General features: G+C 44.5%; 1 protein-coding gene across 8 annotated transcripts; it reads left to right on the top strand.

The window, feature by feature from the left end:
- The first annotated feature begins 108 nt into the window (after positions 1–108).
- On the top strand, positions 109–27,203 carry ZNF415 (zinc finger protein 415). Of its 8 annotated transcripts, XM_063720284.1 has the most exons (6): positions 1,360–1,415; positions 10,382–10,495; positions 10,633–10,787; positions 11,549–11,630; positions 17,917–18,037; positions 24,196–27,203. In XM_063720284.1, the coding sequence occupies exons 4-6, from the start codon at positions 11,616–11,618 to the stop codon at positions 25,725–25,727; spliced, it is 1,668 nt and encodes a 555-aa protein (XP_063576354.1). In that variant the 5' UTR covers positions 1,360–1,415; positions 10,382–10,495; positions 10,633–10,787; positions 11,549–11,615; the 3' UTR covers positions 25,728–27,203. The 8 variants fall into 8 exon arrangements, with proteins under 8 accessions (XP_054397174.2, XP_063576354.1, XP_054397175.2 ...); XM_024238068.3 differs by lacking the exon at positions 10,382–10,495 and having other exon boundaries at positions 1,401–1,522; XM_054541201.2 differs by lacking the exons at positions 10,382–10,495; positions 10,633–10,787; positions 11,549–11,630 and adding an exon at positions 19,044–19,140 and having other exon boundaries at positions 1,394–1,522.
- Positions 27,204–27,723: the final 520 nt, after the last annotated feature.

The following is a 27,723-nucleotide window of genomic DNA, read 5'->3' as shown; positions in this document are numbered from 1 at the left end:
TATGTGCCCATTTATCTCCGTATATCTGCTTCAGTGAAATGTCTCTTCATAGTTCTATCCATTTTCTAATTTGATTATTTTGCTTTTTTTTTTTTTTGTTTTTAAGTTGTTCTAGAATTCTTTATACATTCCACATACCAGTTTTATGTCAGATATATGGTAGGCAAATATTTTCTATTATTCAGTACTGTATTAGTCCATTTTCACACTGCCATAAAGACACAACCTGAGACTGGGTAATTTATAAACAAAAGAGGTTTAATTGATTCACAGTTCCGCATGGCTAGGGAGGCCTCCGGAAACTTACAATCATGGAGGAAGGCAAAGGGGAAGCAAGGCACGTCTCGCATGCAGCAGGAGAGAGAGCGATCAAAGGAGGAACTATCGCAGATTTTTAAACCATGAGATCTCCTGAGAGCTCACTATCATGAGAACGGCATGGGGAAAACCACCCCCATGATCCAGTCACCTCCCACCAGGTCCCTCCCTCAACACCTGAGGTTTATACTTGAAGATGAGATTTGATGGGGACACTGAGCCAAACCATATCAAATACCTTTTCTTTCATTGTCTTAAGGTCTTTCACAGACCAAAAGTTTTTAATTTGGTAAATACCAGTTGTTTTTTTTTTCTTTAATGAATCATGCTTTTGCTGCTATGGCTAAGAATTTTTGAACAAGCTCTTGATTCTTACGATTTTATTGTGAGTAATTTTTTCTTTCAGTCTCCTACAGGATACCATTTTATGATGTGATATTTTACATTTAGGCTGTGGTCAGTGTTGAGCTAATGTCTGTAAGGTTGTGAAGTTTGAGTAGAGATGACTTCTTTTCTGCTGTGGATATTAAGTTAGCCCCTCACCAGTTTTTAAAAATTCTTCTTTCATTCAATTCCCTTGGTAACTTTGTCAAAAATCAGTTGGAAGTACCTGTAGAGGCTATTTTTTGCACTCTCTTATTGTATTGCATCGATCCATATGTCTTTTATTGCCCCAAAACCACACAATTTTTATTACCTTTCCTATATTGGTAGTCTTGAAATCCAGTGGAGTGATTCCAGACACTTTATTTTTGTTTTTTGGTAACTTTTATGGATCCAATCACTGCTAGTTGTGGATCCCTCACCGAAATCCCAGTTCCCGGACTGCTAAGCTGCAGGAGACTCCCTAGCAGGATCGGGTCCAACCCGCAGGCAAAATAGTTTTAACATAAACCGTTTTCAACTTGGTAAGTGGAAAACATTTTGGTTTCCAACATAAGTGGCCCACAGAACTCTGATTTTTTTACCTTAAAGCGGCGCAGGCCCCGCCCACTCCAGCCATTCCTCCAGGCTGCCCCGGCTCTTCTCTCCGCGCATGCGCAGTTTCCTACAGTCCCGGAAACGGACCGTGTTGGGTGAAGGTGACGGCGTCGAGCGTGAGTGTCCCTCTGTGTAGATTAAACCTGCGCTCCCTGTTTCCCATTTCCACAGCCGATGTCCAGGGTCGATACGGGCCTTAAAATCCCCGCACACTCCACCCCAGGTGAATACAGGCCTCGCAGTGTGGGTCCGGAGTCGCTTCCCTTTGGGTTGAAGTCGCTTTGAGGCTGCTCCCTGTCCCCGGCCTTTTGCTTCTTTCTCCAGCTTAAAACCTTTTCCTGACCCCTCCTCCAGCCCCGGGCGTTTTAAAGTGTTCACCCCAGAGGTGGATTCCCGTCCTGGGCGCATCCCCTCGCCCTCGTCGGCCCCTGGAGCGCAGCGCCGCAGCTGCAGCCGCAGTCCCCTGGAGCCCGCGTCCTCTGCCTGGTCCTGGGATCCTGCAGACCCCACCCCTGTCCGAAGGCGCTGTCGCCCCCCACCTCCCTCCTCCTCGTGCCAGGACCTGCTGCTCCCCAGGCCTCCCCTGAGCCCGCGTTGGGGAGGTGCTCAGGGCCTGTCCTGTGACACCCGGTGTTCTTGCCTGTCCCCCTCCACCCCCTGGAAAATGCGCTCCTCCAGGATGCAGGCGTCTTACCCTAAACCCTCCTGTGAATGTGTGGGCCAAAGAGATCGGGAGACAGAGGGACAGAGAGAGCAGTAGAAAACCAGAGACAGAGGAAAGAATGAGGGAAACCAATAAACAGATGGCAAAGTAGAGGATGGTGAGAGATTTTCAAAGAGACAGTAAGAGTGAAAGAAGAAGCCGAGAAAGTAGCAGGGAGAGAAGAGTAACTAGACACATTTCGAGAAAAAGCACAGTATCCAGAGAGATGAAGGACAGCCAGGTAGGGAGAGAGGCAGCAAAGGGGGAGGCTCCTCAGACAGAGACTGGGGGAGAGCAGAAGGGATTTGGAGCCAGGGCAGGCAGAGCAGTGTGGTACTGGGACAGCGAGAGGGGGCAGCCGATGACAAGGAGAAGCAGAGGGAGAACCACAGCACGGGGAGGCCTGGGCTCTGGGGGTGCCAAAGAGTGGGGACAACGGTGTGTAACAGGGAAGAGGGAATTTAACAGGGAGTGCTGAAATGGGGAAGAAAGAGCCAGAAATATGTGGAGATTGGGACAATGAAAAGATCAGGAAGAAAGAGGAATTAAATAAACAGCAAGAATGGAAAGAACAGGTGGAAGACAAAGAATAGAGGGAAGAAGGGGAGAAACAGCAGGAGAGGAGAGGGGCTCAAAATGAGCAGAATCCTAGGAAGAAAATAAAGGGGAAGCAAAGAGCTAGAGAAAGAAGGTGAGAATGAGAGCGATGTATGGAATGAGGGAGGGAAACACCGTAATGAGGAAAGAGGGGGACCCCGGGTCCAGGTGAGTTGTGAATTGACTGGATGTGATGACTACGTTTTGACCTGTTGATTTCTGTCTTTGTAAGTTTAAAATACACAGATGGTGAGAATTGCAAAACCCCTGTCTATTAAGGCTGGTGCATTTTATAATTATGGCATCAGAAGTTAGCTTCCATTTGCAATCCATGTTAAGGCAGAGGGAAGTGACTTGACTCATTAATCCCACAGGTCACCCTCTTCCCCTTCCCTGGCATTGGGGCAGGGGGAGGGGAAGGGGGAGTGGGAGAGTAAAGCTGGGCAGAAAGTGAAAGACTCTGTCACTACATAGTGTCTCTCTAAAGCAGGGGTGTCCAATCTTTTGGCTTCCCTGGGCCACATTGCAAGAAGAATTGTCTTGGGCCACACATAAAGTACACTAACACTAACAACAGCTGATGAGCTAAAAAAAAAAAAAAAGTTGCAAAAAATCTCAAAATGTTTTAAGAAAGTTTAGGAATTTGTGTTGGGCTGCATTCAAAGCCTTCCTGGGCTGTGGATTGGACAACCTTGCTCTAAAGGAACATTAAAAGTGTTGAGGCCGGGCATGGTGGCTCATGCCTGTAATCCCAGCACTTTGGGAGGCCGAGGTGGGTGAATCACGAGATCAGTAGTTCAAGACCAGCCTGGCAAAGATAGTGAAACCCCATCTGTACTAAAAATACAAAAATTAGCCAGGTGCGGTGACACGGGTCTGTAATCCCAGCTACTCAGGAGGCTGAGGCAAAGAATTGTGTAAACCCGGGAGGCGGAGGTTGCAGTGAGCCAAGTGCCGAGATCCGGTGACAGAGCAAGACTGCGTCTCAAAAAAACAAAGAACAAACAAAAAAAGTGTTGTTGCTTTTTGTAATTGATTTGCTTTTTTTCTTACTAATTGCCTTTCATCTCATTTATAGTTCATTTTGAAACTTGAGATAGATCTTCATTAATTCAGTCTCTATTTTTCTGTATATAATTATTTCCAAAGTGATCTTTGGTGGCATCCTATAATCAGCTCATGTCATTTTCTAAATATAATGTGTTTTCAATTTTTTTTAGCTCTAAAATTCATCAGATTTCTTAACAATTTCAAAATCTTTCCCTTTGAAATTAATTGTGTCCAGTTTTGATAGAGGTCTGCATGCTTTCTGCTCTTTATCATATAATAGAAGCATTATTTGTTGACTAGTAGGTAATTTTAGATTGTTTCAATGTGTACCTGATAAAGATGTCAATGATGTTTTTACCTTAACATCGAAACCTAGTTTAACTAGTCTATTATTCAATTTTCTTCTTTTGTGTAATTTGTTAAAATAGCTGTGAGCTGCATTTGGAACCAATGTGATAAAACCTTGAAGAAGTTTCTTTTGCTCAGATATGTGAAAGAAGGTCTGGGAATTTTCTTTTTTTTTTTTTTTTTTTTGGTGAGCTGGAGTCTTGCTCTTTCACCCAGGCTGGAGTACAGTGACGCAATCTTGGCTCACTGCAACCTCCACCTCCCGGGTTCAAGTGATTCTCCTCCCTCAGCCTCCTGAGTAGCTGGGATTACAGGAACATGCCGCCACACCCGGCTAATTTTTGTATTTTTTGATAGAGACGAGCCTTCATCTTGTTGGCCAGGCTGGCCTCAAGTAATCTCCCCTCCTTCGGCCTCAAAGTGCTGGGATTACAGGCATGAGCCAACGTGCCTGGCCAGTCCTGGAATTTTCTAAGGGAGATGTGATAAAGACAAACATAGTCCATTGGCCCTTCCAGGTCGTGACATCATAATTCAGCCACATCTCCTCCTTCTCACTCAACTCAGACCTCTCAGGATAACTTGGTGAAATGACTCCCTCTCTCAGCCTCAGTGAGCCCGCCTGTAACATAGAGATAAGGGACTAGACCACAAAACCTCAGTGTGAGCAACACTGACTCCTGAAATTTAGGGCAAAATTGGGTGTGCATTTTGTTTGGCAGTTGTATGTGGGGGGACTAGCCAGTTGTAATTAAAATTTTTATTTGGATTTCTTCCTCTAAAAAAGAAAACAAAAAATAGCACAAGAATGTGAAGCAGGCACTCAGACACAGAGACCATCTTCGGGGTCTTTCTCTGTATGAGGACATCACAGCTAAATCTAAAGCATGTCATGTCAGTCCCTGGCAGGGAACCCTCCGCCGGCTTCCCGTGTTCCCCAGGACAAAAGCCCCACTCCTCACTGTGGCTCCACAGCCCTGTGTCCAGGGCCCCTGCCAGTGTCCAGCCTCCTCCTGGGAGCTTGCCCTCATCTCACGACTCCCTCTGCCCCAGTCACATTTGCTCTTCTCTTTTCCCAAATGTCAAAACCCTTCCTGTCACGGGTCGTTGTCCCTGCTTTCACCCTGTGTCCCTAAATGATCATGACCCTGTCCCTTTTTCCTCCTTCGGGTCTAGGCTGAGAGCTGTCTCCTGTGCCCTCCCACCCCCATCTGAAGTTCTCTCTGCCCGTCACTCTCTATCACATTATTCAGGTTTCACTGTCTCTGCATTTATCACCACATCAGACACTCTTCTGCGTGGATTATTTTGAGTGGTTTGTGTCTCCCTCCGTTGGAGGATGCAGTCTCCATCTTGGCCACGGGATGACTGCAGCACCTGCTCTGGGGTTATAGTTCAGATCCTGGGGCTGGGGTCGGGCTGAGGAGTCCTCAGGGAAGACCAAAAGGATAGGGCGGATAGTGAGGATGGTCTCATATTCTGGAAATTTTATCTGTAATTGGTGTAAACTTCCTGTGGCTATTTATTCCAGTCTATGTAAGAGCAGAAGGCCTCCCTGAGGCCTGAAAAGCCCCGCAGACCCTGTGTCTTCAGCCAGTGCCGAGGCGTCCCCACCGCCTTACTCCAGCTCCCGGGTCTTCCACGCTCTGCACATCAGCAGGGCCCAGTGGCCATCCTGGGCAGGGGCTTTGCCTTCCAGCAGGTGATGTGCTCACAGTCAGGGGTCCTGGATTCCCTTCAGGAAGGGTGGCGAGAAGTTCAGAAGCTAAATGGGCCACGAAGGAGGCACTCCCTAAACAGCGGGGGAATTTTGCAGGGGACTGTGAATAGAGAGACAAGGGGACAATGGCAGCCTCCCTCATGAGATCTGGGGCCTCTCTTTTTCTTGGACATCCTCCGTCAGCTCAGTCCGGCCAATCTTCACCTGCCTTTAAACTGGACTCCATGGTGTCCCCGAATTGCTGGCAATTCCTTCCAGCATGGCCAACTTCTAGAATCTAGACTTGAGGCCCACTGTCCAGATAGCAATTTGTGTCCATTCCTGCTTTTGTCCAGAGGCCCTTTTGCCTTTCAGTCTAGTGTGCTCTTCATGCATGGAAGAGAAGTAGAAAAATGAGGGAAAGTGAAGAAGCATTCTTGGAGGTGTCACATAGGGGCATGGAAGCAAGGTGGGCTTCTAGATGAGCCGGGTGAATGATGTGTACACCTGTCCCATGCATGGTTGTGGGATCAAGGAGTGAGTGGAATTGTAAAGGAATGTCTCAGGTCTGGCTGTAGCACATGGACGTGGGTTTATGGGTGGTTATGGGACTGCATGGAATAGTTTGGAAAGCCCTAGTATCTTTTTCTTTTTCTTTTTCTTTTCTTTTTTTTTTTGAGACGGAGTCTCGCTCTGTTGCCAGGCTGGAGTGCAGTGGTGCAATCCTGGACCACTGCAACCTCCACCTCCTAGGTTCAAGCGATTCTCGTGCCTCAGCCTCCCGAGTAGCTGGGGCTACAGGCACCTGCCACCACACCCAGCTAATTTTTGTATTTTTAGTAAAGACGGGGTTTCGCCATGTTGGCCGGGATGGTCTCGATCTCCTGACCTCGTGATCTGCCTGCCTCAGCCTCCTAAAGTGCTGGGATTACAGGTGGGAGCCACCGCGCCTGGCCGATCAGGAAGCTTTCAGATGCGTTTTGAAAGACAGAAATATCAGTTTGGAGTGTTTTCTTGGAAGATATTAGGGTCTCACTGGGGCACGTGCATCGTTAGAGACATCTCTGTTTTATTGGTAGGCTTTGGTGGTACTCTTGTGTGGGGTGGAGTCACCATGAGTGGAAAGAAATACGTTGTTGTGGGTCAGTGCGACCCTAAGATATTTATGTGTATTATTTCATTGTTACTGGGACTTGCGAAATTTTGTAGCAGGGCTTCTATAAACCCTGTGTCCTCAGGCAGTGCCTGACCTTTATGGACTATCTGGGGAGTGCAAGACCCCATGGGAGTTAGTAAGTGTGTCAGTCCAGAAGGGCAACAGGGGTCCTCAGAAACAGGCGCAGATGGCTTTCATTAGGGAGGGTTTGTTGTGGGGGCGTCTATGGATGCAAATCAAGAGGGAGTGGTTATCAGGGCCCCAGAGTAAGGGAAAGATTTCTCCAAGAATCAGAGTGAAACACAGCACACTAACCTGCAGCCCAAAGGCTTCCACTGGCACTGTCCTTGGGAAGATAAAGCTGCCACATTCTTGCTGCCAGGCCAGTGGCCTCTCCCTGTTTAATCCAAGATAACAGAGTCACAGAGTCACGGGGCAGCTGGGGAGCTGAGGGGCAAGGTCCTTGACACCCGCTGTGGAACACAGATCTTTCTCCAGTGCAGAGGGGCCATGGGGCCCTGGGAAGGGAGTTGGAGGATTACAGCCCTGGTCATGGCAAGGAGACGCAGGAACTGGAGGAAGGAAGAGCTGTGTTCATCTCCACAGAGTGCCCCTCTGCTCAGGAATTCGTGCAATAGAATGGGGTGAGCTAATGAGGTCACATTTAGGGAAAGGAGTCTTTCTGTCCACCCAACACACATCTCATCCTATGCACACACTTCTCCCTTTCCCCATTGTCTTCTCTAAGACGGGAATCTAATGCTTCTCTAAGACGGGAATCTAATGCTTCCCCAGGCGGGTGATTGAGGGAGAGGAGGGGTTGGTCTGTTTGTGTCTCTCCTTTCTCCCCTCCCTCAAGTCTTCTGCCTGCCTTTCTGCTGCTCTGTTCAGACTCACTTCCTGCAGTTCTGCGGTCAGTTTGCCCCACGCAAGACCCAAGGATATGGGTCTGTGAATAATACTCAAGCCAACATCATTGCCAAGTGAGAAATCTTAGACCCCAGGACCTTTTTTCCATGGAGGGGCCTGCGCACAGAGACAAACTCTTCTTTTTGCAGAGTTTAGGGTCTTTTATTGGCCAGGTGGGTCTGCTGAGCCTCAGACAGCGACCCCATAGTCAGCCAGATGTGTTTCTGGGTGGACTTGCACTTGCCCTTCCACAGGTGGGCAAGCAGAGTGGTCTCCATGAAGGGCCCTTGGCTCTGCCCCTCAGCTGGTCCTGCTCAGCTCCCCACTCACTCTCGGTGAAGACAATCCTGAGGTCAAACAGGACCCCTGCACACATCAGTCCCTCAAAGTGAACACCGTACTGGAGGGTGCACTAGTTTCACCCTGTATCATTCTTCTCATTTATTCAACAAATACTCCGTTATATGCCAGGCTCTTTTTTTTGTCTACACCAGGAATAAAAATGGTAAAACAAAAGAATATGTGCCTCTGTCATATCCAGTTTATTTTATTTTATTTTATTTTTTGAGATGAAGTCTCACTCTGTTGCCCAGGCTGGAGTGCAGTGGTGTGATCTTAGCTCACTGCAACCTCCGCCTCCCGGGTTCAAGCAATTCTCCTGCCCCAGCCTCCCGAGTAGCTGGGACTACAGGCACGCACCACCATGCCTGGCTAATTTTTGTATTTTTAGTAGAGATGGGGTTTCACCATGTTGATCAGGCTGACCTCAAACTCCTGACCTCGTGATCTGCCCACCTTGGCCTCCCAAAGTCCTGGGATTACAGGTGTGAGTCACCGCACCTGGCCCCAGCTTATTTTTAAAATGATAGTGATATGGCAGGCGTGGTTGCTCACGCCTGTAATCCCAGCACTTTCAGAGGCTGAGACAGAACACTCACTTGAGCCCAGTTTGAGACCAGCCTAGGTAACATGGTGAGACCTTGTCTCTATAAAAAATTAAAAAATCAGCCAGATGTGGTGGCTCGTGCCTGTTGTAGTCCCAGCTACTCGAGAGGCTGACGTGGGAGGATTGCTTCAGCCCAGGAGGTTGAGGCTGCAATGAGCCAGGATTGCATCACTGCACTCTAGCCTGGCCGACAGAGCAAGATCCTGTTTTTTTTTAAAAAAAAAAAAAAAAAAAAAAAAAAGGCAAGGCATGGTGGCTCACGCTTGTAATCCCATCACTTTGGGAGGCTGAGGTGGGCAGATCATGAGGTCGGGAGATCGAGACCATCCTGGCCAACATGGTGAAATCCCGTCTCTACTAAAAATACAGAAATTAGCTGGGCACGGTGGCATGTGCCTGTATTCCCAGCTACGCGGGAGGCTGAGGCAGGAGAATCACTTGAACCGGGGAGGCGAAGGTTGCAGTGAGCCGAGATCACGCCACTGCACTCCAGCCTGGTGACAGAGTGAGACTCCGTCTCAAAAAAAAAATTGGATATAAACAGACCCTTTCAGTTACTAGATGATTTGCAAGTCAAGTGCACTAAATCATTTGTTTCTCCCAGACATCCCCACATCCAACTCTGTTACTCCGCTTCTGTCCCTGTGTAGCTGATCACAGCCTGGAGAAAACATACAACCAGATTTCCTGGTGTCATTTAATTCCTGCCCCGCACCTCTTCCTTTCTCCTATTTTTCTGTTCTGCACCTTGTCTCTGGAGCTTTTCTTTCTTCTTTTTACTCATTTAAAGGCCTTGGTTTTTTTCACTGCTGAGCCCCTGGAAGCAAGGAAGAGATCTTTTCCAACTTACCCACCCACCTGTCTCAGGGCTTGGGATCCCTGCTCAGTAGTGACTGGGAATGGTCTGTTCCTACTCCTGGCTGCTAGTAACCCTCCAATTGTGTACCACATGCCAGCCCCACTCATAGCCTCAGAATGTGCAATTGTTAGGATATGATTTGTTTTGCCCCACCAACTCTCATGTTGAAATGTGATTTCCAAAGTTGGAGGTAGGGTCTGGTGAGTGTCATGGGAGCAGATCTCTTGGGAATGGCTTGATGTCATTCTCTAGGGAGTGAGTTCTGACTCTTAGTTCCCCTGAGAGCTGGTTGTCAAAAAGCCTGACCTCTCTCTCTCTCTCTCTCTCTCGCCTCCTCTGTCGCCATTTCATCTGCCCTGCTTGCGCCCCTTCACCCTCCACCCTGAACGGAAGCTTCCTGAGGCCCTCATCATAGGCAGATGCTGGCACCATGTTTTGTACAGCCTGCAGAACCATGAGCCAAATAAACCTCTTTTTTTTTTTGAGACAGAGTTTTGCTCTTGTTGCCCAGGCTGTAGCAGTGGCGCGATCTCGGCTCACCGCAACCTCTGCCCTCTGGGTTCAAGCGATTCTCCTGCCTCAGCCTACCGAGTAGCTGGGATTACCAGTGCCTACCACCATGCCCAGCTAATTTTTTGGTATTTTTAGTAGAGATGGGGTTTCACCACGTTGGTCAGGCGGGTCTCGAACTCCTGACCTCGGGTGATCCACCTGCCTCGGCCTCCCAAAGTGCTGGGATTACAGGTGTGAGCCGCCACGCCTAGCCTTCTCCTCAACTTTCTGCCAGGACATCTAACAGGTATCTCCACTTTCAGGTGTCCAAAAGTGACTTCCTGACTCCCTAGATGCATTCCCCTGCAGTCCTGCACATCTCAGATGAGGGGGACCATATCTTTCCTGGGACTTTCAAATATATAAGATATTACATTGTAAGTGGGTTAATTTATAAAGAAAATATTATATGTTTAATTAAAATGGGTGAGGAAATACATCATTTCCAAAATTCTTTTGAGGTGTGGGAGAAAAATGTTTGAAAGCATCTGCCCTGCCTTGTCTGCCCTCCCAGGACCTCTCTGACCTCATCTCCTGCCTGTGTCCTCCTCGCTCCCTCTGCTCCAGCCACGCAGGCATCTTTCCTGTTCCTGGGCCGAGGTTGCTCCTGCCTCAAGGCCTTCACGTGGGCTGTCCCTCTGCTGGAACTCGCTGGCCCCTCAGCTGCAGGTGCAAACACCCCTCCTTCCCCAGGTCCCTGTTGTGATATCACCTTCTCAGCGGGGACTTCTGTGACCCACCTCCCATTTAACACTCCAGCTACACCCTCACCCCTTCCTCTGGTCCATATTACCTGCTCTGCATGCTTCTCTCGATTCTTTCTGCTTCCACTGTCTGGATCCTGATGACACCAAGGTCCCAAGGGGAGAATAGAGTCAGAAGGTGGGGGCTATGCTGGGCTAACCGTGTTTGAGTAGAGCTCACCCCTGGCTTCGTATGAAAGTGCTGAGGTACTTTGCAGATATACCTTTTGTGCCCCCATCCCTGTCCCAGAGATTCCCATTCACATAGGTTGGGACCCGCCCTCGATAATACAGTGCCCAACATCATTCTAATCTATATCCAGCCTGAACACCAAGGCTCTGTGTCCTCTATTTCTGAGGGCTGAGCCCAGCCTGGGATCCACAGAGAGGGAAAGGGGGCTGTGCTCTGCATGGGGTTTGATCAGGGCTGGGTCTGCTCCCCACTGCTGCAGCGTGTGTGTGAGCTTCTTCAGGAGGGGAGGGGGTTCTGAAGAAAGGGGTCAGAAGACTCATGTATTGGTTTTCCTGTAGGAGTTTCTTGTCCCTGGGGCCACCCTGGTGTAGTGGGCGGCTGAGGACCGTCTTTGCACAGGGTGAGCTCCTCCCTGCGTATATGTGTGCTTGTCACACGAGAGGGGGTGTGTTGTTTTTAAGCAATAAACAGCACTTGTTGTTGTTATTATTCAGCATTGACTTCTAAAGACTCTTGGCACATGAGGAAGAAACCCAGAAGAGGAGAGCAAAGGAGTCAGGAATGGCTCTTACTCAGGTAAAGAAAGATTCTGTGTGGATCCTTCTGTCTCCCTCCTTTCAGAAAGGCGGGAGACAATGCATTGGAGCTGCAAATCTTCTCTGAGTCTGAAGCATCCTGCCTGATGCGTTTGCTCACATTGACCCATGCCTTCCCTCAGTCCCTCTCATCTCTACTGAGATTCCGTCTCACCCTGACCCTGTGACATGAACTTCTGAAGAGTCCACTGGGCATGGTCCTGGGAAGGGCTCACACCCAGACATGGATGGAGATGGGGTGAGGGTCCCGTGATGTCAGTGCTGTTGGGCAGCAGGGATTGTTCAGGGGCCACATTTGGATGTACTGTCAGCTCTCCGTAGCCCAGGAATAGAGAAGTTGTCCATGGAAGTCACTTTTTTTTTGTTGTTGTTGTTTGTTTGTTTGTTTTTGAGATGGAGTTTCGCTCTTGTTGCCCAGGCTGGAGTGCAATGGTGCAATCTCGGCTCACTGAATCCTCTGCCTCCCGGGTTCAAGCGATTCTCCTGCCTCAGTGTCCCGAGTAGCTGGGATTACAGGCATGCACCACCACAACTGGCTAATTTTGTATTTTTAATAGAGACGGGGGTTTCTCTATGTTGGTCAGGCTGGTCTCGAACTACCGACCTCAGGTGATCCACCCGCCTCGGCCTACCAAAGTGCTGGGATTACAGGCATGAGACACCGCGCCTGGCCTAAAGTCACTTATTAGTGTAGACAAATACCTGGTAAATCCTGGAAAAGGCAGCCAATAAGGGGATATATTTTGTGCCTGATTTTGTAATCCAGATAAAACTAGTATATCAGTATGTCTCTGACTCCAGACTGTTAATGACTTGGAATGGAATGTAAAGTTGAGATACAGACATCAGTACTAGAGGGCGTTTTATTCCTTTATTGACTTTGAAACATAAAGTCAATGTAAAAGTGTAACTGTAAGGCCGAGCACGGTGGCTCAGGCCTATAATCCCAGCACTTTGGAGGCCGAGGTGAGCGGATCATTGTAGGTCAGGAGTTTGAGACCAGCAAACATGGTGAAACCCCGTCTTTACTAAAATACAAAAATTAGCCAGGCATGATGGCGCATGCCTGTAATCCCACCTACTCAGGAGGCTGAGGTAGGAGAATCACTTGAACCCAGGAGGCAGAGGTTACAGTGAGTGGAGATCACACCACTGCACTGCACTCCAGCCTGGGTGCCAGAGCGAGACTCTGTCTCAACAACAACAACGACAAAAATAAAGTATAATTGTAGGACTTTTTTTTTTTTTTTTTTTTTTTTTTTTTGAGGCGGAGTCTCAGTCTGTCGCCCAGGCTGGAGTGCAGTGGCACGATCTCGGCTCACTGCAACCTCTACCTCCCAGGTTTAAGTGATTCCTCTGCCTCAGCCTCCCAGGTAGCTGAGACTACAGGCGCCTGCCACTATGCCTGGCTAATTTTTGTAGAGATGGGGTTTCACTATGTTGGCCAGGCTGGTCTTGAACTCCTGACCGTATGATTCGCCTGTCTCAGTCTCCCAAAGTGCTGGGATTACGGGTGTGAGCCACCGTGCCCAGCCAGCTGTAGGACCTTTTTTTTTTTTTTTTGAGTCTTGCTCTGTCGCCCAGGCTGGAGTGCAGTGGCATGATCTCAGCTTACTGCAACCTCCGCCTTCCAGGTTCAAGCAATTCTCCTGCCTCAGCCTCCTGACTAGCTGAGATTACAGGCGCCCGCCACCACGCCTGGCTAATTTTTGTATTTTTAGTAGAGACGGGGTTTCACCGTGTAGGTCAGGCTGGTCTCCAACTCCTCACCTCGTGATCCGTCCACCTCGGCCTCCCAAAGTGCTGGGATTAGAGGCGTGAGCCACCGTGCCCCGCCAAGTTTTTAAACCATTCTTTAAACCATTTTAAAGAGGTATGCACCTCTTGCATACCACAGAGGTGGTGCTATTCCTGCAGGGTCTCTTAGGCATCAGATGTTTTAGGTAAAAATGGTAACAGTTTTGCTCAGACATCAGAGCAGAACTCCTTTTTCATTAAAGAGGATATATCCATATTCTTATTATATCTATTGTTATTAAGTATTATGCTGCTTTTATTTTAAACATCACATGATGTATATATTTGTTTTATGGTGAAACTCTCAATAGAGATACATTGAGGTGCTTAGATATAGAGCATCCCTTTTCCTGTCAAGCCTTACACCCTCACACAGGTCTCAGTGGTGAGCCACTATTGCCAGTTCTGTGAGAAGCGACAGCTCAAGCCCTGTTGAAATGTGTTTAATCATTGTGAGATTTTAGAAGAAAATTGTCAATAAATGTTTTGTTAGGGTATTTTATCGTGCAAGTTTTGAATATTTACACGTTTTCATATTAAGGAACAAGGATAGCTTGCTCCTTTTTCAAGTTGATACATAATATTGGTTCATATTTAAGGGGCAGATGTGATATTTTGTTACATGTGTCATAAAATGTGTAATAATCAACTAATGGTATTTGAGGTGTCTATTACCTTGAGTATTTATCATTTTTATGTGTTGGGAATATAGCAAAATAATCAATTTGCTAGTATTTTGATGAGGATTTTTACATCTATGTTCATGAGGGATTTTGGCCTATAGTTTTCTTTTTTTCTTCTTTTCTGGTTTTGGTATCAGGAATGCTGGCTTCATAGAATGAGTTAAGGAGAATTCCCTCCGTTTCAATTTTGTAAAATAGTTTGAAGAGAATCAGTCTTAGTTCTTCTTTGAAAGTTTGATAGAATTCGGCAGTGAAGCCATTTGGTCCCAGACTTTTCTTTGTTCAGAGACTTTTTATTCCTGATTAAATTTCATTATTGGTCTGTTAAGGTTTTCTGAATCTTCCTGATTCAGTCTTGGTGCTTGGTGTCCAGCATTTTATCCATTTCCGCTAGATTTTCTAGTTTGTTAGTGTGTAGTTATTTATAATAGTCTCTGATGATCTTTTGTATTTCTGTGTTATCAGTTATAATGTATCCATTTCATTTCTGATTTTGTTTATTGGGTCTTCTCTCTTCTTGATTCATCTAGCTAGTAGTTTATAGATTATGTTATCTTTTTTAAAAATAACCAACATTTCGTTTTGTTGATCCTTTGTGTTTTTGTAGTATTTATTTTGTTTAGTTCTGCTCTGATCTTTGTTTTTTTTTCTTTCTACTAATTTTGGGTTTGATTTGTTCTTGCTATCTTAGTTCCTTGAGGTGCATTGTTAGACTATTTGAATTTTTTTTTTTTTTTTTTTTTTTTTTTTTTTTTTTTTTGAGACGGACTCTTGCTCTGTCACCCAGGCTGGAGTGCAGTGGCGCAATCTTGGCTCACTGCAACCTCCACGTCCCTGGGTCAAGCGATTCTCCCATCTCAGCCTCCAGGGTAGCTGGGATTACAGGCACATACCTGGCTAATTTTTGTATTTTTTTTTCTTTTTAGACGAAGTCTCCCTCTGTCGCCCAGGCTGGAGTGCAGTGGCTCAATCTTGGCTCACTGCAAGCTCCGCCTCCCAGGTTCACGCCATTCTCCTGCCTCAGCCTTTGGAGTAGCTGGGACTACAGGCACCCACCACCACACCCAGCTAATTTTTTTGTATTTTTTTAGTAGAAGCGAGGTTTCACCATGTTAGCCAGGATGGTCTTGATCTCCTGACCTCATGATCCACCCGCCTTGGCCTCCTAAAGTGCTGGGACTACAGGCGTGAGCCACTGCGCCCGGCCTAATTTTTGTATTTTTAGTAGAGACGGGGTTTTACCATCTTAGCCAGGATGGTCTTGAACTCCTGACCTCAGGTGATCCGCCCGCCTTGGCCTCCCAAAGTGCTAGGATTACAGGAGTGAGCCACCGTGCCTGGCTTATTTGAAATTTTTCTACTTTTTTCAAGTAGGTGTTTATTACTGTAAACTTCCTTCTTAGCATTGCTTTTGTTGTATTCCATAGGTTTTGACATATTGTGTTTCCATTTTTATTTGTTTCAAGATTTATTTTTTAATTTCCCCCTTAATTTCTTCCTAGACCCAGTGGTCATTTAGGAGCATGTTGTCTAATTTCCATGTATTTGTACAGTTTTCAAAGTTTCTCGTGGTATTGATTTCTAATTTTATTCCATTGTTGTTCTAAGAAGATACTTATTAAGATTTTGATATTTTTAAAATGTGTTGAGACTTGTTTTGTGTTCTAATATATAGCCTGTCTTGGAGAATGTTCTGTGCGCTGATGCAAAGAATGTGTATTCTGTACTTGTTGGATGAAATGTTCTGCAAATATCTCTTAGGTCTGTTTAATCTAAAGTGCAGTTTAAATTCAGTGTTTCTTTGTTAATTTTCTGTCTAAATCCGCTGTCTAATGCTGAAATCCCTAACTATTATTATTTTTGGAGTGTATCTCTCCCTTTAAATCTAATAATATTTACCTTATATGTCTGGATGCTCCAGTGTTGGGTGCATATATGTTTAGAATTGTTATATTCCTCTTACTGAATTGATCTCTTTATTACTATATAATGACCTTTTTCATCTCTTTTACTGTTTTTAACTTAAAGTTCATTTTGTTAGATTGAAGTAGAGGTACTTCTGCTTGCTTTTGGTTTCGTTTGCATATAATACCTTTTTTCATATTTTCACTTTGAGTCTATTTGTGTCTTTACAGTTGACATGAGTTTCTTAAAGGTAGCATATAGTTGGGTTATATACGCTTGTATCAATCTAGCCAGTCTGTATCTTTTATGTGGAAAGTTTAATCCATTTACATAAAGTTCATTATTGATATGTGAGGGCTTATTACTGTCACTTTATTAATTGATTTCTGGTTGTTTTGTATGTTTGCTCCTTTCTTTCTCTAATTGTTTTTCATTGTGGTTTGGTGGTTTTCTGTAATGGTAACATTTACATTTGACTCCTTTCCTTACTTGCATGTTCACTCTAACAGTGGGTTTTATAGTATTGTGTGTTTTCATGATGGCCAATATTGTCCTTTTGCTTCTAGATGTAGGGATCCCTTACGCATTTCTTGTAGGGCCAGTCTAGTGGTGAAGAATTCCCTCAGGCTTTGCTTCTCTGGGAAAGACTATTTCTCCTTTTCATGAAGGATAATTTTGCTGAGTATAGTATCCTTGGCTGGCAGGGTTTTTTTTCCTTTCAGCACATTTAATGTATCATACCATTCTCTGTTGGCCTGTAAGGTTTCTATTGAGAAATTTCCTGTTTTATGGAGCACCCTTTATAAGTAACCAGATGCTTTTCTCTTGCTGTTTTTTTTAGAATTTTCTTTCTTTTTCTTTTTTTTTTTTTTTCGAGACGGAGTTTCGCTCTTGTTGCCCAGGCTGAAGTGCAATGGCGTGATCTCGGCTCACCGCAACCTCCACCTCCCAGATTCAAGCAATTCTCCTGCCTCAGCCTCCCGAGTAGCTGGGATAACAGGCATGTACCACCATGCTCAGCTAATTTTGTATTTTTAGTAGAGATGGGTTTTCTCCATGTTGGTCAGACTGGTCCCAACCTCCCAACCTCAGGTGATCTGCCCGCCTTGGCCTCCCAAAGTGTTGGGATTACAGGCATGAGCCACCACGCCCAGCCGAATTCTCTTTCTTTTTCTTTGACTTTTGACAGTTTGACTATAATGTGCCAAGGAGAAGACATTTTTGGATTGTATCTCTTTGAGAATCTATGAACTTCCTGTATCTAGATATCTAAACCTTTTACTATACTTAGGAAGTTTTTGGTTATTATTTTGTTAAATAGGTTTCTATCCTTTTGATTTTCTCTCCACCTTCTGGGACATCAAAAATTCAAATATTTGGTCACCTTATGGTGCCTGCCCCATATGTCACATAGGCTGTGTTCATTCTTTTTTATTTTTTTCTTTATTTTTGTCTGACTCATTTATTTCAAAAGACGTGTCTTCAAGTTCTGAAATTTTTTCTTCTGCTTGATCCCTAGTTCATTGTTGAAGTTTTCAAATGTACTTTGTACACACATGCCTATAGTCCAGCTACTTGGAAAGCTAAGGTTGGAGGGTCACTTGAACCTGGGAGATTGAGTCTGCAGTGAGCCATGATCATGCCACTGCACTTCAGCCTGGGCAGCAGAGCGAGACCTTGTCTCAAACAAAAAAGAAAGAAAGGGAAAAAAAAAACCACAATTAGGGGGAGATATGTACTCAAAAATACCTTAGTGTGGATTTATCGAACACACACTTCAATTAAATCTATACTTAAATTCTCTTTTATTCTTATTTTGTGTGAAGATGGTAACTCCCTTCATAACCCCTTGGTGAAATGTGTTTATTATTTTACGGACAGTTGACATTCAGGGACGTGGCCATCGAATTCTCTCAAGACGAGTGGAAATGCCTGAACTCTACACAGAGGACTTTATACAGGGATGTGATGTTGGAGAACTACAGGAACCTGGTCTCCCTGGGTGAGGATAATTTTCTTCCAGAAGTCAAAATCTGCCCTTGGTATCTTTCCATTTTCCCTTGTGTGCTTCTTGGGAGCCCCTGCATTGCCTCACTGAGTTTGAGGCCTTGTTGACTCTGAAATGAAAAGCTCCATAATGTGGACACTGGAGTTTAACCATCCCCTTTTTCCAGATGTTCTGACCCCTTCATGATACAACAGTGGTGGTTCCAGAGCTGAAGTATCCATGAAAGCTTATGGTAGACTTCTGAAATACTCACTTCTTGTTTTCTACCCCTGTGCTTTCGTTCAGTAGTTCTTGGAAGGGAGCCAGATATTTGCATATTCCAGTCTTCCCTAAGCATTCGGAGTAGGCATTCAGTGAAACAATTTGTGAAATATTTTCCTAGATCCATCTGTGATAGCCTGTCTTCTTATCCAAGCAAAGGGCTGAGATTCTTGAAAAGCCACAGCACATCATGTTCCATTCATTTTATAAGCAGGAAATTCTCTTCCTGACCAGTGTATTATCCCATGTGGGAGCACAGGAAAGAGCCCTGGACCATAGAAAGCCAAGTACAAATAGCAAGAAAACTAAAAGGGTGGGAATGGATCAAAGGTGTGAAAACAGGTAAGACCTCAGATGGGGGGAGAGGAAGCCACACCATTACATTGTGTTTGGAAACTCTCAGCAAGTGGGAGAGTTCTGTAGGAAAACAAATGTTTATATCCTGTGAGCTCTTAGAGGAAATTTTAAACTTCCCCTACTTCTACCTCTGCTCTTGAGACGTGTCATAGTTGATCCTTTTGCTGTCCAGTGGGGCCTGCAGCTCAAACAGAGACAAATGGCAGTGCTCATCATGATGGACAACATTGCCCTCTGACTTCTGTGAACTCTCTGGCTCCTTCACTCTGAGGGGTCCGGGAGGGGCTGCATCACAAGGGTCTACTTCTCCCTTGGTCTCTCCTGGTCTTTTGTTGTTGTTGTTCTTTTTTTTTGAGATGGAGTTTCGCTCTTATTGCCCAAGCTGGAATGCAATGGTGCAATCTCGGCTCACTGCAACCTCCGCCTCCCGGATTCAAATGATTCTCCTGCCTCAGCCTCCCGAGTAGCTGGAATTACAGGTATGCGCCACCACGCCTGGCTAATTTTGTATTTTTAGTAGAGATGGAGTTTCACCATGTTGGTCAGGCTGGTCTCAAACTCCCAACCTCAGGTGATCTGCCTGTCTCGGCCTCCCAGAGTGCTGGGATTACAGGCTTGAGCTGCCGCACCCGGCCGGTCTCTCCTGTTCTTGATGCCACCTGATGCTCAGTTCGCTTTCCATATAGATCAGAGGGGAGGCCTCCACAGTCCTGATGCCTGGAGCTATCCATGCTCCACCCCATTTCCGATGCTTGGAAGACCTGCCCACGAGATGGGAAACACTGGCTGCTCCTCCTTTGCATCTGAGGCCCCGGGAGCTGCAAGGAGCTGTCTCAAGCCCTTTCTACCTGTTGTGGTCCCTCAGCCATTTCTTCTGTTCTGCTTTTGCCACAGTTCATGGGGGTGTGGACCAGGGGAGGGGGTTGGATCTTCTGAGATTGTTACTCAGCAGAACTGTAAGAACAGTTAACAGGTCTTCACTGGGATCCCCCATCCTACACAGGGAGTATGTCTTAGTCTTTCAGGCTCTTAGGTTAGGATCCATCTGTAGGCAGAGCAGACAATCCCATCTCAAGATCTTTCAAAATCTAGCTTCATATGTTGTATTTTTCTCTCTTTTCCATTGGTCTCATTGCTATATGAATGTAGAAAAACCTTGGCTCTTCCTGATTTTGTTTTCTCTTAAGTCTGCATGATTTTTTCTCTGAAAACCAACTTTTGACTGGGTGCGGTGGCTCACGCCTATAATTCCAGCACTCTGGGAGGCCGAGGTGGGCGGATCACCTGAGGTCAGGAGTTCAAGACCAACATGGTGAAACCCCGTCTCTACTAAAAATACGAAAGTTAGCCAGGTGTGGTGGCATGCGCCTGTAATCCCAGCTACTCAGGAGGCCGAGGCAGGAGAATCACATGACCCCAGGAGGCGGAGGTTGCAGTGAGCTGAGATGGCACCGCTGCACTACAGCCTGGGTAACAGAGTGAGACTCCGTTTCAAAAAAAAACAAACCCAGCTTTTGATATACACACTCCTGGGGTCTGTCATTTCTCTGTATTTCTGCTATGATAACCAACCTATAGGTTATGCATACCTTCTCCTGGAGTCTCTTATGGAGGGTGTTTATATGATAACAGAAAATTTATGAGGGAAAACTCTTTAATATAATTGAATAGCATCCTGCTACATGTAGAGATGCCCCTTAAGGCGTTGAGCAAAATCGTCAGCATGGCTCAGGATGTAAGATACAAAATATCAGGCGAGCCTGACTGACAAGTGTTTCCAGCTGTCCTAGTTTTGAGGAGCCTCACAAAAGTGTACCTGAAGGACACTGTGATGGCACTGGACACATAAACTAATGATCATCTCCCCTAAGCCGACAGTTGGTGTGGGAGTTTCTCCTAGCGATGACATTGTTCAAGTTCACAGCGTCATATGTGTGAGGCTCTTGACTAAACTATTGTTCACGCCACATTTGTTCATTTTCCATCCTGTGTGCACCATTGTTCATTCTCATCAACAAACCTTTGTTCAGCCTGGATTCAATTTGTTGTAGATTCAAACCTACAACAAATACAGTGTTGACACATCACAACTTGCGGAGGGAGCTTGTGAAGCTGAATGATGCCTTGGTTTTTTTTTGTTTGTTCTTTTTTTGCTTTACACCGCTGTCATGCCTCGGTTTTTAAAGTCCAGTGTCATTTGTTTAAGCCACTGCTAGTTTCATCTTGTACATTTACATGTGGTATAAATGAACATCTTTTTCATTTAGTCGTAAATTCTGTATTTTTTATGATACCTTTTTTTTTTTTTTTTTTTTTTGATGGAGTTTCGCTCTTGTCGCCCAGGCTGGAATACAATGGCACGATCTCAGCTCACTGCAACCTCTGCCTCCCAGGTTCAAGCGATGCTCCTGCCTCAGCCTCCTGAGTAGCTGGGATTACAGGCATGCACCACCACACCTGGCTAATTTTGTATTTTTAGTAGAGACAGAGTTTCTCCTTGTTGGTCAGGCTGGTTTTGAACTCTCGACCTCATGTGATCCACCCACCTTGGCCTCCCAAAGTGCTGGGATTACAGGCGTGAGCCACCACGCCTGGCCCCAAGGTCAGAATTGTAACTGTCCTAGTGGAATTATATCCCACAGATGTGCATGCAGATTTTCCTCCGACATGCCCATTACTCCCTCCCCGTGCTCTTGCCCTTCCTCTCTCCTATCCTCACATGATACCTTGATCTGCATGGAATATACTGTTGCTTTTTAGCATATTGATTTTGTATTCCTGAAAACCCCAATTGCCACAGGACTTCCTCACCCTCCACACTACTCTCACTATGCAAGACAAGATGCTACTCAACCGCTTTATAAGTCAGGATCTGCCTAAATCAGTATGTGTAGGAAGTGATGACTCAGATACCATTATCCATGAGAGCTGACTGACTAGATGCATTGGTGGTGTAGTGGTGAGCATAGCTGTCTTCCATGAGAGCTGACTGAATAACACTATTATCAACACAGCCCAGCTCTTGTATTTCCTTTTCTTCATATGCTCCTTGCCTGGGTGCGTTCTTGCTGTGACTGATAGTTTTCCACACTGCTCATGTCCACCCAGGTTTTCCACACTGCCTGGGTGGACATGTGCTTAAAAACATGTCTGATGGCCCGGCGCAGTTGCTCACGCCTGTAATCCGAGTACTTTTGGAGGCTGAGGTGGACGGATCACTTGAGGTCAGGAGTTCGAAAGCAGCCTGGCCAACATGGTTAAACCCCTTCTCTACTAAAAATACAAAAAAATTAGCTGGGCATGGTGGCAGGTGCCTGTAATCTCAGCTACTCAGGAGGCTGAGACAAGAGAATTGCTTGAACCTGGGAGGCGGAGGTTGCAGTGAGCCAAGATCACACCACTGCACTCCAGCCTGGGCAACAGAGCAAGACTGTGTCTCAAAAAAACAAACAAACAAACAAAAAAAATGTCTGAGCCTGCTGGCCCAGGATTTAGTCCTGTTTTTCTCTCTTATTTTGGGTGAAAATTTAGGTTAGATACATGAATACCGTGGACCTAATGTGTTTATTTGAAAAATAATAACAATTTACTTGAAAGTTTTTAAAACAAGGTGGTGGTGTGTGATTACTTGGAATACTGCATGTCTTACAGTGAAGTCCCAAAGTTTCTTTGTTTAATAAGATTGATCAGCCTTCTGTGATGATTGTGATGAGATTGTCCTTTTTCTGTCTTATATAACTCATCGTGCCATAAGAAATATCATAGGAAATATGATAAGAAATATCATATCATAAGAAATATCATAGCGAGCACATATATTACAGTGCTCACGCCTGTAATCCCAGCACTTTGGGAGGCTGTGGTGGGCAGATCACCTGAGGTCAGAAGTTCGAGACCAGCCTGGCCAACATATTGAAAACCCGTCTCTACTAAAAATACAAAAATTAGCCAGGCATGGTGGTGGGCACCTGTAATTCCAGCTACTTGGGAGACTGAGGCAGGAGAATCGCTTGAACCCAGGAGGCAGAGGTTGCAGTTAGCCGAGATTGCGCCATTGTACTCCAGCCTGGGTGACAAGAGCAAAACTCCGTCTCAAAAAAAAAAGAAAGAAATATCATAAGCTAGGAGAACTAAACCACAGAAATTTGTATCTCCCAGACCTGGAAGCTGGGCAGTCAAAATTAAGGAGCCAGGTGAATCAGTTCCTGGTACAGGCCTGCTGACTGTCCCACATGATGCAAAGGGCAAGAGAAAACAAGCTCTTATGTCTTGTCCTGTAAGGGCAGTAATCCTATTTTTGACTAGTCCAACCTCATGACCTAATTATATCCCAAATGCCCCATCTGCAACAACATCACACTGGGGGATAGGACCTTAGCATATGAATTTTGGCCAACATATTCAGACCATAGAGACTGCATTATATTTTGTTTGTTTTTATTTTCAATTCGTTCTAAACATTGTGTTCTCTGATTTCAGTTAATAAATTTTCCAAGTACAAACTCTTATGTATATTGTGTGGCTGATGAACTAGGTCGTGAAAGGGCAATGCATATGTAGGGAATTGCATTATTGACTGGCTGTTTGTTACATAAGTGCAGGTGTGAAGTCATAATTGTCATTTCTGACTTTGTTCTTCAATTCTTCTTTATAATGCTATGTATTTACCTGACCTCATGCATCAAATGTCAGAGATCTTAACATATATTCCAGTTCACAGGTTCTGAAATAGTTCTTGCTTTTTTCTTAGGAGAGAATCATTTACAGGCTATAACTTTGTACAAGTGTAGTTACTAGTTTTTGTTTTGCTGGTTTTATCATGGGTTACTACAGTGTTTTATTAATTAATTGTTATGATTTACAGATGATGGGTTTTTAGTAAGTTTCATGCAATATAACTGACGTGCATCACTCATTAATGTCAAAAATGCCTGGTCTAGGTGGGTACAGATATTTTCATAACAGGTATTCAGAAAAATTAGCTATTTTTAACAGTGTTTTATTATTTTTTGTCTCATTTTCTCAGTGCTATTACTGTTTTGCAATTCAGAATTATCATTTATGTACCTTATTCATTCCATAAGTTTGTTGCAGCTTAGTTACCATTATGATATATCGTGTAGTACTTTTTTCATTTATATGGGCACAGTAAATATGCTGTAGCTAGGTAAAATGTAATATTTATTTCAGTAATGAGATGGCCACGTATTTTCTGCCAATTGGTGTGTACTTTGCTGTCAAGCTGAAAAAAATACTCCTTTCAGGGCTAACATAGGTTTGTACAATGTGTTTTGGTCATAGGATGTTTGAATCTGTCCTTCCCTAGAATTTATTTGAATGCCATGTAATCACCCTTTTTTTTTACTAAAGAATGTGATTCCTTTGTGTTCGTAAAAATTAAAGATCATGATTGGGAAGTTTTATAACTCTGTTGTATATAAATGTTGCTTTTTGTGTAATTCTGTTATTCAGTATGAAATATTTATATACTGTCTCTAATTAATTGGAAACCTGTGGTTTTTTATTTCTTATAGATCTCTCTCGTAACTGTGTAATCAAGGAATTAGCACCACAACAGGAAAGTAACACAGGAGAAGTATTCCAAACAGTGACATTGGAACAACATGAAAAACATGACATTGAAGAGTTTTGCTTCAGGGAAATCAAGAAAAAAATACATGACTTTGACTGTCAGTGGAGAGATGATGAAAGAAATTGCAACAAAGTGACTATGGCACCAAAAGAAAATCTTACTTGTAGAAGAGACCAACACGATAGAAGAGGTATAGAAAACAAGTCTATTAAAAATCAGCTTGGATTAAGCTTTCTATCACATCCCCCTGAACTGCAGCAGTTTCAAGCTGAAGGGAAAATTTATGAATGTAACCATGTTGAGATGTCTGTCAACCATGGTTCCTCAGTTTCACCACCCCAAATAATTTCTTCTACTGTCAAAACCCATATTTCTAATAAATATGGGACTGATTTCATCTGTTCTTCATTACTCACACAAGAACAGAAATTATGCATTAGGGAAAAACCTTACAGATATATTCATTGCGACAAAGCCTTGAATCATGGCTCACACATGACTGTACATCAGGTAAGTCATTCTGGAGAGAAACGATATAAATGTGATCTATGTGGCAAGGTCTTTAGTCAAAAATCAAACCTCACGCGCCATTGGAGAGTTCATACTGGAGAGAAACCATACAAATGTAATGAATGTGACAAAGGTTTCAGTCGCAACTCATGCCTTGCACTACATCGGAGAGTTCATACTGGAGAGAAGCCTTACAAATGTTATGAATGTGACAAGGTCTTCAGTCGAAATTCATGCCTTGCACTACATCAGAAAATTCATATTGGAGAGAAACCTTACAAGTGTAATGAGTGTGGCAAAGCCTTTAGTGTGAGGTCAACACTCACCAACCATCAGGTAATTCATAGTGGCAAGAAACCTTACAAATGCAATGAATGTGGTAAGGTGTTCAGTCAGACTTCAAGCCTTGCAACTCATCAGAGAATTCACACTGGGGAGAAACCATACAAGTGTAATGAATGTGGTAAAGTCTTCAGTCAGACTTCAAGCCTTGCAAGGCATTGGAGAATTCATACTGGAGAGAAACCTTACAAATGCAATGAATGTGGTAAGGTTTTCAGTTACAATTCACACCTTGCAAGTCATCGGAGAGTTCATACTGGAGAGAAACCTTACAAGTGTAAGGAGTGTGGCAAAGCCTTTAGTGTGCATTCAAACTTAACAACCCATCAGGTCATCCATACTGGAGAGAAACCTTACAAATGTAATGAGTGCGGCAAAGCCTTCAGTGTGCATTCAAGCCTAACTACCCATCAGGTCATCCATACTGGAGAAAAACCTTACAAATGTAATGAGTGTGGCAAATCCTTTAGTGTGCGCCCAAACCTCACTAGACATCAGATAATCCATACTGGAAAGAAACCTTACAAATGTACTGATTGTGGGAAGTCCTTTAGTGTGCGCCCAAACCTCTTCAGACATCAAATTATCCATACTAAGGAGAAACCTTGTAAAAGAAATTAATATGGCAAGGTCTTCAAAGTTTAAATCTTGTGAGTCATCAAAGAATTTATACCAGAGAGAAACCATACAAGTATAATAAATGTGGCAAGGTTTTCAGTCACAATTCACTCCTACACAGCATCAGAGAATTTCATTCTTGAGAGAATCCTTACGAGAACAGCAAACCCGTCATCATGAGTTCACGCATTCATTGACATCAGAGTCCATGCTAAAGAGAAATCATATACACCTAAGTGTGTGGCAGAGGCTTCATTTAGGTCTCACAACTCACTAGACATCAAAATGTGTACACATCTTTGTATATTTTGTGCATGTTGAAGCTATTAACCAAGGATCAAAACTGTAACACATCCAAGGATTTATGTCAGGAATAATTCAGTCTAGTTGTGCTGATAAACTTTTCATATTACACATTGTAGAACAACTGCAAGCCCAAATGTGTTAAAACTCACACAACATGATGTATATTAAAGGTTGCAGGATGTTTGAAGTCACTGGTTGTCTCAGATTTTAAAATATTTTATTTATTTATTTTAGGTGTCTTGCAAGGCTACTACTTTATACTTTAGGATTTATGACTTTCAACCGAAACCTTGAAATCTGTCGATAGGCCTCCTTACCTGCCTTTCATGGCAATGTCTGGGAAAGAATCAGTAAGATGGAAGGGCTCACTGCATTAGATGAGGATCATTTCTATTCAGATTCTTTGAAGAATAAGGACTCTGCCTTGGCAAATTACCAAGCATGGGGGCAGGCAGAGAATAATGCAAAACGATGATGTTCATCATCATCCTTATTGTGTTCAGGATGTTCTCCTGACAGATGGCACTTTGGGTTATAGGAAAGAGATGACCTACAAACTGACCATGAAACAGAGCAGACCACGACCGGGCGCGGTGGCTCACACCCGTAATCCCAGCACTTTGGGTGGCTGAGGTGGGTGGATCATGAGGTCAGGAGTTCAAGACCAGCCTGGCCAAGATGGTGAAATCCCGTCTCTACTAAAAATACAAAAATTAGCTGGGCGTAGTGGTGGGCGCCTGTAATCCCAGCTACTTGAGAGACTGAGGCAGGAGAATCGCTTGAACCCAGGAGGCGGAGGTTGCAGTGAGCCGAGATTGCACCACTGCACTCCAGCCTAGGTGACTGAGAGAGACTTCTGTCTCAAAAAAAATCAGAGCAGACCAAGACCTTAGACACTGGGATTTGTGGGAGGAGCGTAATGGGTTATTAGTGACTGATTACATGGTGGAAATAATTCAGGGGGAGACGGTGGCCACCTTCTGCATGGAATGGCCATGGCTGTTACATAGCCAAGATTGAAACCACAATAGAAACCACAACCTCAGATGGACCAAAATAGCATGTTATTGATTAGGATTCACATTTACTGCTGGTATTACATTTGGCTACTGTTTTATTCAGAATGTATCATAGATCTCATGTGCTAATTAATAAAATCTGATTTTTGCATAACTATGAATGCATCATGTTCTCTCTGCCAACATTGTTTTATCCCACCTCAGTGTTACTTTGTAACAGACAATAACAACACACCATTAGACTCTTAAGGCTGAAAGATAAAACCATTTTCTTTTTCTTGGAATTAAATAGAGTGTTGGGAACATACACTTACAGAGTGCACTTGAGTTGTTCTCCCCATACCCTGCCTCAGGATACTTATGTGAATATAGTGACAATCCCAAGAAAGTTATTTTACGCCATGAAAGCTGTGTCACTCTTTTTTTTAATTTTTATTTTTCGAGACGGAGTCTTGCTCTGTCGCCCAGGCTGGAGTGCAGTGGCACAATAGCTCACTGCAGCCTCCGCCTCCCGGGTTCAAGCGATTCTCCTGCCTCAGCCTCCCGAGTAGCTGGGATTACAGGCGCCCACCACCACGTCCGGCTAATTTGTGTATTTTTAGTAGAGACAGCGTTTCACCATGTTGGCCAGGCTGGTCTCAAACTCCTTACCTCAGGTTATCTGCCTGCCTTAG

The sequence above is a fragment of the Pongo abelii genome, chromosome 20 (genome assembly GCF_028885655.2).
Source record: "Pongo abelii isolate AG06213 chromosome 20, NHGRI_mPonAbe1-v2.0_pri, whole genome shotgun sequence".
NCBI lineage: Eukaryota > Metazoa > Chordata > Mammalia > Primates > Hominidae > Pongo > Pongo abelii.
The sequence above is the reverse complement of the archived record's forward strand: the minus strand, read 5'-3'. Positions and strand labels throughout refer to the sequence as shown.